Consider the following 12645-nt stretch of genomic DNA (forward strand, 5'->3'; position numbering starts at 1 on the left):
TGGTGATAGAGGGTGCCATTAAGTTGCCTTGATGAGACTCACAGATTCCAAAATCACAACTGCCGAAAAATAGTGCCTGTAAAACTAAAGACTCAAGCGCCGGGTCCCTGAATCTTGACTTTCTAAAACAATATGTTGCAAGCAAGACACAGGACACGTGGGGAATGGCGTCCTCCACCTGTTCACTCTTGGTGGTCGTGGCTCACAAAGAGGCTCAGTATGTGCAAAACACGGGGCGCACATGGGAAAGAAATGGCAGTCCCGCCTTCAGGAAGAGCTGGCTCCAGGTGTGACCCAGGTTGAACAAGCAGAGAACCCTAAGGGAGTGATACTTTGTCGCCACTTGGTACATGAATGGGGCTGATTTAAAAATGAAACCTGAAGCTCAGGAAGGATATTTTGGAGGTGCCTTTGAGCCTGAGGGGTTGTGACCAAGGTACTTCTCTTTCCCTCAACATGCACACACTCACACACTCGCACACACATACACACACACAGAATGGTGCGGAGGGCCACGGCCCCCTTGCAGCCTCACTGTACATTTGCTCATGGCCTTCTTGGGGTGGGGAGCCCTGCCCAGGAGGAGGGGTGGGCATCTCTGGTCCCCCTGCACCCTGGTTTCGTGGTGGGAGACGAGAAGCCCAGGTCAGCTCCCAGGCTGAGGCTGACTGGTAGGGTCCTGGGGTGGACGGGTGACCGGGCCCAGCCTTCCCTGTGGGGGTGCTGCTCTACTCGGGGACATTGCGCAGCCACAAATGCAGGTCTGTGGCAGACAGCAGTCCCTTCTCCTCCTCTGAACGCCATTTCGATTTCTTCCCAGGTTGGGTTCCCTCCGGGAGTAGTGAACATCGTGCCGGGGTTTGGGCCCACAGTGGGGGCGGCAATCTCCTCCCACCCTCAGATCCACAAGATCGCCTTCACCGGCTCCACGGAGGTAACTCTCCCCGCGGGCCTCGGGCAGAAGTCGCCGTGAATGTGTTATTGGGGACTGGAGACGCGTGAACTTTTCCTTTGACGGGGTCAAATACGATTGATTTTTCTTCTAAATTTGACCATGTTTTAGTATTAGACATAACAATCAGTAAAAAAAAAAGTCACTGGCCCTGTTTCCAAACTAGATAAATAGAACTCAGAAGGCTCAGAAGAAAAGAATGGGAGATAAGATAAACTAAAAATGTAAAATATCCACATGGCAAACATCATTGTCATTAAGTTTAAGAGATAAATAACAAGCTGGGAGAAAAACAGCTGTCATGTATGTAGTGGAATTTGGATCCTTCATATATAAAGCACACCTACAAATCAATGGGGGAAAAAAAATACTGAAACGGGAACCTCAGAGAAGAGAAATACCGAGTGCTCAGTAAGCAGAACCCAGTTGACTGGTATTTAGGGAAATGCAAATTCAAGTGAAAATCAGGCTGTCCTTTAGTCTGTCAGATTGGCAAACACTGAAATGGCCTCACTGAGAATGTGGGAAGCAGGCACTCACCGACACTGTCCCTAAGGTGGGAGGCAATTGGTATTCATGGCACCCATCGGAGATTTTAAACTGAGAGACTTTTGAATCAGAAGTTCCATTTCGAAGGAACTGCTTAGAGAAATATTTTCCTGAGCCTTCAGGGACGTATTTCCAAGTACGTGATATCCATTCTATGAAATGTTTCACAGCCCTTACAACAGGGAACGCTGCCCATGATCTTTGTTGACACACAAAAAAGCGAACTGTAGGAAATTATCTATACTCTGATCTCATCAGTAAAAGAGAGAGAGAGAGAGAGAGAGAGAGAGAGAGTGTGCATGCGCATAGAAATAGAAATTGTCTGGAGGGATCCTAAGAAACTATTACCATGGCTACCTCTGGGGTGGGTCCTGGGGTATGGGGTGAGGGGAGCTTTAATTTACAAGCATCTGTATGTGGAATAATATTAGTGAGGAAGTAAGTCCTTACTTCTTCCGTACTTAAAAAGAAACGAATAAACACTTCCCATGCAATCAGCACAATCAGTGCCCCCATCTCCCTCCTAGTTCAGTCCAGCCAGGAGCCTGGGCCCCCTCCCTCGGCCCTGATGCATGTTGTTACTCTCCTTGGGGACAAACATTGTCACAGTGGATCAGTTCCAGACCCTGTTCAGGCCACCACCCGTGAGCTTGCTGATGTCTAAAATGCACTCACACCCTAGACCCTTAAGAGCCCAGCCCTGCCCCTTGCTGGCTATCTGGGCCGTGGTGTCTGCAGCAGTCTCCAGGGGTCTTCCCAACTCTGAGGTCTGTGGCACCTGGCTTTATTTGTCGCCCAGGATAAGTCACCAAATTATGCTGGGCCAGCCCTCCCTCCAGTGTGCGGTGGACAGTGGGAGAGACGGAGAGACCCCCCGTCAGTCGGGCACACGGGGTTAGGGGGGTTGAGAATTGCTGTCTGAGCGGTTCCGCTGTTACTCCATAGCACACCGGTTCTCTCCCTGCCTGCCTGTGGCAGCCTCGGTCGCAGAGTGTGTTTCCAGAAAGTTGGCTCCTTCTCATCCCGAAGGTTGGCTACACTCGCCATTTCTCTAACTCTTGGAGGTTCCCTCAGATTACACCAAAGAGCCACTTAGAACCACCTCCCCTGCTGGGCATTCAGAGTTTCAGATGTCACTACCAAGGGGCGGAAGGGTCACCCTTTGGTCCCTTCGCCAGACTAGCTGGGCTCGGAGGGGCGGGAGCCAGGACAGACGAGCAGGCGGCTCTGCTCTTGGCCCGCTGTGGGGCCTTCCAGAAACTCCCATCCATGCCCGTGAGTGCAGCGGTGAGGTGAGACGAGGCTCCCAGCACGCCGGGGTCTGGTTGGGAGGCGAGGCCGGCGCGGCCGGCAGAGGGAAGTCGCGGGGCAGGGAGGTGGCGGCAGCGCTGCCTCCTGGGCCTGTCCGGAGCTCTCCCACGTGAGCATCTGGGCCAGGTCCAGCCACGCCCGCGGCTTACTCTGTCTGCTGTGTTTCCTCCCGAAGGTGGGAAAGCTGGTTAAAGAAGCCGCCTCCCGGAGCAACCTGAAGAGGGTGACGCTGGAGCTGGGGGGGAAGAACCCGTGCATCGTGTGTGCCGACGCCGACCGTGAGTCCGTCCCCCTTCCGGGCTGTGCGGGGCCTTCCGGCACTTGCCAGTCCCTCCCCGCGTCCCGGCCAGAATTCAGAGCCAACTGAGAGAGAGATACCCACCCCTGGGCGTGCTCCCACCCCCAGCCACAGACGGGCAACTTCAATGCCGACAGAAAGCTGCCTGGGGAAGGACGTGGCTTAGCCGGCAGCCAGAGGGGCTGCCTGCTGCTGCCCCTCGAGATGAAGTTCACCTTCTGGTCCCTGCAGAGCTTCGCCTCCAGGGTCCCCGGGGGGGAGGGGCTGCCCACGGCCAGGCATTCATCCTTCCACCCCCCCATGCCAGTACTGCCCCCCACGTCTTCAGGCTCTCTGGAGGGTTGAGGTGTTTCTTCCTTGTCTGTCTCAGGCCTGGAATCGTGGGCAGTGGCAGCTGACCCTTACACACGCCCCCATGCTCTGGCTCCTTGCCTGCGTCACCCCTTCCCTGGGAACACAACCTGCCCGCAGCTGGGCAGCAGCCTGTGTCTTGCTGGAGACACATGACACGATGTTAAAATATATGCTATTGTTGGCTGCCACGTCCAGAAGGGGGGACAAAGGGCCATGCTGGGCATCCACTCGCCCACTGATAGAGTCAGCTATCAAACCATGCGATTTCCCACAGGCCTTGCAGCGCCTTCCCCTTAAAGAATAGCTTCCCCCACCTGTCCAGAAATTCCTGTCAGGGAGAACAAAGCCTTGCATGCCACACTCAGATAAGGCTGGAATTGCAAACATCCTGGAGAAAAATGACACTGGCACAATTTCTTACTAAGGTGTAAATGACTGCTGTCAGTTCCTTTCTCTGCAGCTGGTTTTCTTTTCTTTTCTTTTCTTTTTTCTTTTTTTTTTTTGAAACAGAGTGTTACTCTGTTGCCCAGGCTAGAGTGCTATGGTATCCGCCTAGCTCACAGCAACCTCAAACTCTTGGGGTCAAGCAGTCCTGCTGCCTCAGCCTCCCGAGTAGCTGGGACTGCAGGCATGTGCCACCATGCCCGGATAATTTTATATATATATATATATATATATATATATATATATATATATATATATATATATTTTAGTTAGCCAATTAATTTCTTTCTATTTTTAGTAGAGACGGGGTCTCGCTCTTGCTCAGGCTGGTTTCGAACTCCTGACCTTGAGCACTCCTCCCTCCTTAGCCTTCCAGAGTGCTAGGATTACAGGTGTGAGCTTTTTTCAGTGGGAAAGAGAACGGTGGGAGGAAACTAGCTCCCAGGAAGGCAAGGGGACTGGGGCCTGAGGATGGACTGCCATTTTTGCCAGGGTTGGTGCTCCCTCGTAGAAGCCCATTAGTGTTGTGAACAGTTTCTGGGGCCGCGTGGAGCATCTCTGGCACTGTGAACCACTTAGGAGTCCCTAACTCCAATCCAAAGAGCCAGGATTCCTGGTTTTTGTTCTCGTGCCATCAAAGCACAGGAGTTTTCCCAGGGAGGAAAACTGCAGCCAAAGCACAGGACTCATTCTGTTTGGGGCTTGGTTTTACTTACAAGGGTCACAAAAACATGCTAGGTAGCCATCCTGCTCCTCACTGGGGCAGTGCCAGTCCACAAAATTACATCCTGACATAAGTGGCATCCCAGGCGTCAAGGCTAACAAGCCACCATTCCCCTGCCCCTTCGGCTGCCACCCTCAGCTCCGGGCAGGGCCGGGAAATGAATTCATCATCTTGGAGGGGGGACAGTTTCAAGTTGGCACCTGGGCTGGCTGACTGCAGGAGTCAGGGGCACAGAAAGGGCCAAGAACCTTATGACGCTGTCCTGCTGCCACCAAAACTTACACAGACCACCCAGCCGAACAGCAGTGGCCTCGTTCTCAAAGCCAAGGGCAGAGACTCCCGGAGCTGGCCCCATGGGGTTGGGATGGATCATTTTCCAGTGCCTGGAGCCCTGACCAGCCACATGCAAACCCTCATGTGGGCTGCCGAACAGCCAGCCCAGGGCCGAGCACTAACGCCCCTCTGCAAGCGTAAATGACACCCCGTTACTGTTCTCATCCATGAAGCAGATCCCCAAAGATTTTATTTTCTAAGCACCCTCTAGCTCCCTTTTAGCAACTGGTTTTCATTCAATGTCAGCTCTGCAATTCAGATTCAGCCCTCCCCAGACAGAATCAGTGCCTCTTTAAAAACCCTTTTTAAGTTATATATGATGTTACCTTATATAATAAGACAATTTTTTTTACTCAAGGCAGAAAATGCTCCTTTAAAAGTTCTTGACAATTGGCCCACCTCAGTGCTTAACCAAAGTTTATTCTGTATATCATTGAACCTCCTGAAAGCGGGGAGGGGAGGGTTTGATGGGCAAGTGAAATGCGGAGTGCAACAATTTTGTGTTCCTTAGCACATTAAAGGTACTGAGAAGTCCTGCAGTCAGGGGACTGATTTAACCCCAAACTTGGTGAACCCAAAAATCTTTTTTCCCTTCCTCTCTGCTGGGGAAATGCTGAGGACAAAATTAATTTCTGAAATGCAGCCGTCCTGGGGCCTGTTTTCTTGTGTGGGCAATTAGAGTTGCAGCTGTCGCCAGTCCTGCTTTAACAACTTAATCACTTCCTCTCACTCCCGCCTGCCCCCCTTCCCCCTAGTGGACTTGGCAGTGGAGTGTGCCCATCAGGGAGTGTTCTTCAACCAAGGCCAGTGCTGCACAGCCGCCTCCCGGGTGTTCGTGGAGGAGCAGATCTACGCCGAGTTTGTCAGGCGGAGCGTGGAGTATGCCAAGAAAAGGCCCGTGGGAGACCCCTTTGATGTCAGGACCGAACAGGGACCCCAGGTAACCTACGGATGTGTCTGCACCCACGGTACTTGTCTGGGGGCTGAACCAGGCAGCCCCATGGCCGCATGCAGGGGCCCTCCCTGACTTGCCCTGGTGCTTGAGGCTTTTGTTTAGAAGCTGATCAACAATACGACATAGTCAGTCCCTGTGGGGTTATAAAACAGGGCTGTACACACAGGGGCGTGGGGGCAGGGAGCTGATCCCCCGGCAGAAGGCCACCTGCCTGCACCCTCCAGCCCTCAGAGAGCTGTCCTCCTTCTGCGCCAGGCCAGCCCCCGGGAGAGAGCTTCAGGCAGAGGTGTCTCACCCAAGGGTCTGAGTGCAGAAGGGGCTGTGACCCTGGCTGGAGGCAGCAGAGTGCCGGCAGGGGGGCCACGTGTGTTCCAGGACAAGGTGAACCATCAGAAACCACGGAACCCCGGATGGGGAGGGCTTGGGGAGACACGCCTCTGGGCCGTAGGAGCATATCTCTGGAAGCCTGGTTTGGGAAGCCCAGGCCAGGATGAAAATGACCATAACCATGGGGTTTAATATCCTCTTTAAAAGGGCACATCCTGTATCACTTTCTTGCTAATTATGAAGAGAAGCAGATGGATAAATATTTAAAAGAGGGCAGCCTGACCATCCCATGCATTATTGAAATGGACTCGACAGCAACCCACTTTGCTTTTAGCCAAAGTCCTGCCTGAGCCATGAAATTTCGAATCACATGAACTGTGACTTGCCCACTTGTGTCTATCCTGGGAGCTGGCCGCTGCCCCGCTGCGCAGGCACCGCATGTACTCGGGAGGCCGCAGATCCGAGCTCCAGTTTGGCTCTGTGGCTTTATGAAAGCCACAAAATCCTTCCACACCTCAGTTTCCTCATCTGGAAAATGGGAGTCATAGATGCATATTATGAGAATTTCTTGGCACCTAGGAAGGACTCAATGAAGAGAAGGTTTTCTTTTTAAAAGGGAAGAGCATTAAATGACAAGCTCTCCAATCTAGGTGGCGGTGAGTGAGGCTTTCCCGCAGCGCCCACCGCGCTTGCCCCAGCCCACATGCTCGGATGCCACGTGACCCTGGCTGGAGCCGCACTTCTGCTTAAGTCCAACATTCCCCGTCCCCAGTCATGGCCTGCCCTGCCTCCGCCCCAAACCCAGCAGCCAGTGACACAGGGCTGTCTGATGGGCTTGGTTGGATTTCAGATCCGAACGCAAACACGACCACAAGCCATTATCGAATCCACGGTGATTTTAAAGCTAATCCAGAAGCGGTGGGAAGTATGTGAGCTGATCCCAGACCAAGGAAACCTTCCACACCCCATCATTATTGGCAAGTCTCTTTCCAAGTCCTTCAGTCCCGACTTCGGAAGCCAGATACCCAACTCCCTTCCAGGAGCGCACACTGAGGCAGAGTGGGTGTCGGTTTCATCAGGGCCTATGTGCCGCCGCTCAGAGGCCCTTGGAAAGCTCACTAAAGCCGGCTAACCTCAGCATATTATTTTAGGACGCCTTTGGACTTTTTTCTCCCAAAGTGCTTTTTCATCTAGGGTAATAAGACTTTACTCTGAGAGGACTTACAGCTGTCTAAATAGTGCTGTCTGTCTCATGCCTGTAAAACAGCTAGCTGACCTAGATCGCTGTCCACGGCGGGCGAGCCGCTTGCTGGAATGCTCCAAAATCATTCAGGTTTATTTGGCAACTGAGCAACGAGGCACATAAACATTATGCAGGCCACCTGGCCGGGGCAGGATCCGGCAGCGTCCTCCCGGCCGAGAGCCGAGCACAGCCTTGGGCCAGTCCTTTGGGGGCCGTATTTCCCTGTTGCTGGTGTTGTGCCCTGCTGCGTCATCTCACTTCCTGGCAGGTCCTCCTTCCTGGACTGTGAGGCACCAGCTGACATTTCATGGAGGATTATTAGATTTAAACAATGTGTTCATACAGACTCACCGGGCGTGTTGAGTTTGGATGCGTAGGGTTTCCACGGGGACCCAGCGTCGCCTGCAGGACAGATGGGGTCTTCCAGGCAGTCCATGGTCAGCAGCCAGTCAGGACCTGTACTTTGATGAAGCCCCTTTGGCCCTCTTGGCCCCCAAGGAGGAGGAGAGAGGCTCAGCCACACCTGGAACTTTTTTTGTTTTTTTTCCTGAGACAGGGTCTCACTCTGTCATCCAGCCTAGAGTGCAGTGGCATCATCATAGCTCACTGCAACCTCCAACTCCTGGGCCCAAGCAATCCTCCTGCCTCAGCCTCCTAAATAGCTGGGACTACAGGCATATGCCACTATGTTGGCTAATTTTTCTGTTTTTTGTAGAGATGGGAATCTGTCTTGTTATGTTGCTTAGGTTGGTCTCGAACTTCTGGGCTCAAGCGATCCTCCCACCTCAGCCTCGGCTTCCCAGAGTGCTGGGATTACAGGTGTGAGCCACCGAGCCCAGCCGAACACCTGGAACTTTTAACTTGAGAATTGATTCACCCAGAGAAAAGTTGAGGGAAACTCGATCTATTATTGGATCCACTGCAGTTGTTTTCATTCCGTTTTTGGTGCGGGAGTACATACACATGGATAAAAACCCAAAACATGTAAAGAAAGTCTATAGTGAAAGGGTTCCATCTCCTCCTCACACGCATTCAGAAACCTGGTTCTTACCCTTCCTCCTATGGGTATCCCGTGCTCTTAGTTTCTCATGTACACCTCCAGGATTTCTTTATGTGTCCACTAGCAAACACGAATATGTATTCTGATTCCCTCCATTATTGTTACACAAAAGTTAGCGTGATAGCTATGCTGTTTTGCACCTTGTTTATCAGTCATTAACTTGAAGAACTTTCTATTCCAGTGCATGGGAACTTCATTCTTTTTCATATGTACATAGAATTCTGCTGTGTGAAGCCACAAGGATTTAAATAACATCTTCTGATTACTGTGGGTATGTGCAATCACACTTAAGGCCACGGAGTGTGTGATTTCACACATGCACAAGGAAATCCCTGGGACAGATTCCCCAAAGTGAGGTTGCTAAGTGGGAACACATTTGTAATCTCTATAAGCATTGCCAAATTACCTTCCAGAGAGGATGATCCAACTTATGTGCCTGCCAACATTGTTATAAGCCTGTTTGTGTCTCCAGCCTTACCAACAAAATATGGATTTTTGCCCATCTGACAGTTTAAAATGGTACCTTTTTTAGTTTCAATATGTGTGTATCTCTTATAATGAATAGGGTAGAACATCTTATCCTATGTTTAAAAGCCATTTGTATTTCCTTTTCTATCAAATGTACATTTGCTTTGCATATTTTTCTTTTGTGCTGTTGGTCATTTTTCTCATTACTTCTTAGACCTCTTTACATATGTTGTAGAGAAATTAGCTTTCTATGAATATTTTTCCCTAGTTTTTTTTCCCCTTTGACTTTGCTTATGCTGATTTTGCCCTTATAATGTTTTGGGTTTTTTTTACATACTCAAATCTGTCAATCTTTTCTTTTTTGGCTTCTGCATTTCAAGTCCTAGAAAGGCCATCATCAGTGGTTCGAGTTGCAAGGGCGGTCTCCCATTTGGGAGATTTTTTAAACTTTCATAGTTTTATTTTTCATGGTGGTATCTTTGATCTATTTGCAGTTTATCCTGGTATAAAGTGTGAGGTATGGATCCAAGTCAGTATTTTAATACTAGATCCATATTTCATGAGATTTTTGGCCAAGCCACATGCATGGTGTATCCTTTTCCATTCTGAAAAAACCAGCCTGTTCCCCAGGGACAGTCTGCCACAATGCACTATGGAGGTTGCTTGTTTGTCTATTTAAAGTTATGGAATGAAACTAGTTTTTCTATTTAAAAAGCCTTGGCTATAGGAAACCTATTAAAGCTCTGTCTCTCCCAGCTAAAGAGTGGGGGACTGTCAACAGGTCCCTTGGATTTTAGGGAGAAGGGTCAGCTGAAGGCAGGGAGAAAGAGCATGTGCCCCTCGAGTAGTTTTCCAAAAGGATGTCCTTTTGACAATGGCTGACGCCATGTCCACAAGCTGAGTGTTGGGCTGGTGACACCAGGCAAACTCCAGCCATGGAGACTCCTCTAGGCAAGATGGCAGAAGGTGGAGCCTCTCTGATGAGCTAGTTCCCCACCCACCAAGGAGCAGCCCCTGCACCCCACCGTGAGGCTCACGCCACTCTGTTCCCAGGGCAGCTCAGTAGGGAGGGCAGCGTTCCTGCTCACTTCTCCGCTGCAGCGTGGAGGGAGAACCCGGTTGCTGTTACTCTGACCCTTGGCACCAAGTAGGCAGAGTGCAGGGTCGCCAGGTAACACACGGCACCCAGTTCAATTTGAATTTCAGATAAACAATGAATACATTTTTTGTATACATATGAATATATCCCAAATATTGTTTGGAACATGCTTATAACACTAAAAAATCATGTGTGAAATTCAAATTTCACTGGACATTTTGTATTTTTACTTGCTAAATCTGGCAACCTGCAGAGGCGGGAGGATCACTTGAGCCCAGGAGTTCGAGACCAGCCTGAGTAACATGGCAAGACCCCGTCTCTATAAAAACAAACAAAAATCTGGCAACCTGAGTAAGATGTAAAGAGTTGGGAAAGCAAGCATGTGACCACTTCACACCTTGTGTCACCCACGGGCTGGCTTCTGAGCATGGAGAGGCGTCCCAGCCATGTGAATAAGCCCAGACTTTGCCAGGACAAGATGAGCCTTGCCTATCTCCCCATCTCTCCCCTGCTCTGAACATCCCGGATTGGGGCATCAGAGTCATATTTGTCTAGGAGGCACATTTTTCACATGGATTATGACTCGGCAAGAGCATGCAGGACAGGGCAGCTGATCGTGGGGAAGGCCGTCGAACACGTAAGATGCAGCCACTGCCCAAAAGGAAGCTGGGCTGTACTTCCTGTTTGTGTTTTGCAGATTGATCAAAAGCAGTTCGACAAAATCCTAGAGCTGATTGAGAGTGGGAAGAAGGAGGGGGCCAAGCTGGAATGTGGGGGCTCGGCCATGGAAGACAGGGGGCTCTTCATCACACCCACTGTCTTCTCAGAAGTGACGGACAACATGCGAATTGCCAAAGAGGAGGTACTGGGGCTGGGGCCTTTCACACAGCTCTTCTCTAGGGCCCAGGTTTCCCAGAAGTCTTTGTGAGGTGAACGTTGTCCTTTTTCATGTGGCCTTTCCCCTCTCTTCTGGGGCCCTTAGGGAAGCCGTCTTGCCCCCCTGCCTCTGGCGACCCCCAAGGACCGTGCAGCAGATGCTCCATTTGCACCCATTGCTGTGGTCTCTGGGGGGTGCCAGTCCCTCCTCAGTCTTCTGACACAGTCCCAGCTGGTCGTGCAGCCCGGGCTGGAGAGCTGTCGCCACCTGCGAGTTTTGCCAGGAAGCGATTAAGGACCCAAAGCTGCCTTCGGTTCCCCCAGAGAGAACTTCCACGAAGCATGTTCACTCAAAGAGCATGTCCCAGCTAGAACTCACATGGAAGTTTTCCACCACGCACATCCTTGGAGCTGATGGAAATTGGGAGACTCCCATAAGAGTGTAAATCTACCGTTGTCTTTCAAGGCCAGTGTCCAGCTAGATGGGAGCTGGTTACCCACCTCCCACCCCAGCAGGATTTCTGGGAGGAGAACTCCATGCTGGGGCAGGAGGCGGATGCTGGGATGTGGTCTTTTGGGGCGCAGGAAAGAATAAATCACTGCAGAGGCATTCCTGGTGCGGGTATTTTATAGACTTTCTCCTTGAGATTTTTATGGGTTACTAACTGTGCTGTGATGGTATGAAGCTCAGCTCACAAATCCCTGTGACGAGAGGTCCTGAGAACACTGGCAAGGCATTTTGACAGGCTGGACCCCATCCTGCTGGGTTATAACTGGGCCCAATATTGAATCAGTTACAAACTTTCAAAATCACCTTTAACCACTTTGGTACTTCGCTCACTGGCCACGAAACCTTGCCCACAGCCATCACTCATAGTCCCCACGGCAGTTTGTGCTGTGCACTGACGACGAATCCGTGTTGCTCTTGTGTGATGAGGAGAGCTTGGAAGCACTGAAAGCTTGTTTTACTTTACAGGGAGCTTTACCTGTAATGTAAATCAGAATAGGTAACATATCCATATATGTTTTCATTACGTTATTTTTAAATGTTCACAATTTTATTTTGATAAATGAAAACTTAGAAAAGTCATATCACGGCTGTCGGTTAAAGTCGACGCTCGGCTGTGCACGTTCATCTGTGGCTGTCGACTATAGTCGACGATGGTACCAAAGTGGTTAAATGTTCAAGCCTTTAATCCGTCCATGTCCTCTTCTTTGCTGTGTTGCAGACGGTGGTGAAGGTTGTCTCATTCCCTCCCCTGGAAGTTGTTATAGCAACATTTTAGGGCATCTTCCTTGGTAGAAAACACAGCACCAAGAGGTCAGGGCACACCGTCCTACAACGTGCCTGTAAATGTCTTTAGAGATAACCTTCTGAAAAGTTATGCAAAGGTTTTGTCTTGTGTGCATCCAACATGCATGGGTGACTCCAAGGCTCTTGGGCTGGGGGTTCTTGGAAACCCTGAAGACAATGAGAGATTTTAAGATGCAATATGCATTTTTTTTTTGAGACAGAGTCTCGCTTTGTTGTCCAGGCTAGAGTGAGTGCTGTGGCGTCAGCCTAGCTCACAGCAACCTCAAACTCCTGGGCTCAAGCGATCCTACTGCCTCAGCCTCCCAAGTGGCTGGGACTACAGGCATGCGCCACCATG

General features: G+C 50.6%; 1 protein-coding gene across 1 annotated transcript in view; it reads left to right on the forward strand.

Annotated features, from left to right (window-relative positions):
• The window catches only part of ALDH1A3 (aldehyde dehydrogenase 1 family member A3), a 34585-nt gene that overhangs the window by 14339 nt on the left and 7601 nt on the right, over positions 1-12645 (forward strand). The window contains exons 7-10 of the mRNA XM_012764579.2: positions 821-934; positions 2988-3090; positions 5721-5905; positions 10815-10979. Of these exons, the coding sequence (XP_012620033.1) occupies positions 821-934; positions 2988-3090; positions 5721-5905; positions 10815-10979 (567 nt within the window). The remainder of the gene's footprint in view (positions 1-820; positions 935-2987; positions 3091-5720; positions 5906-10814; positions 10980-12645) is intronic.

Source organism: Microcebus murinus, chromosome 7 (genome assembly GCF_040939455.1).
Source record: "Microcebus murinus isolate Inina chromosome 7, M.murinus_Inina_mat1.0, whole genome shotgun sequence".
Taxonomy (NCBI): Eukaryota; Metazoa; Chordata; class Mammalia; order Primates; family Cheirogaleidae; genus Microcebus; species Microcebus murinus.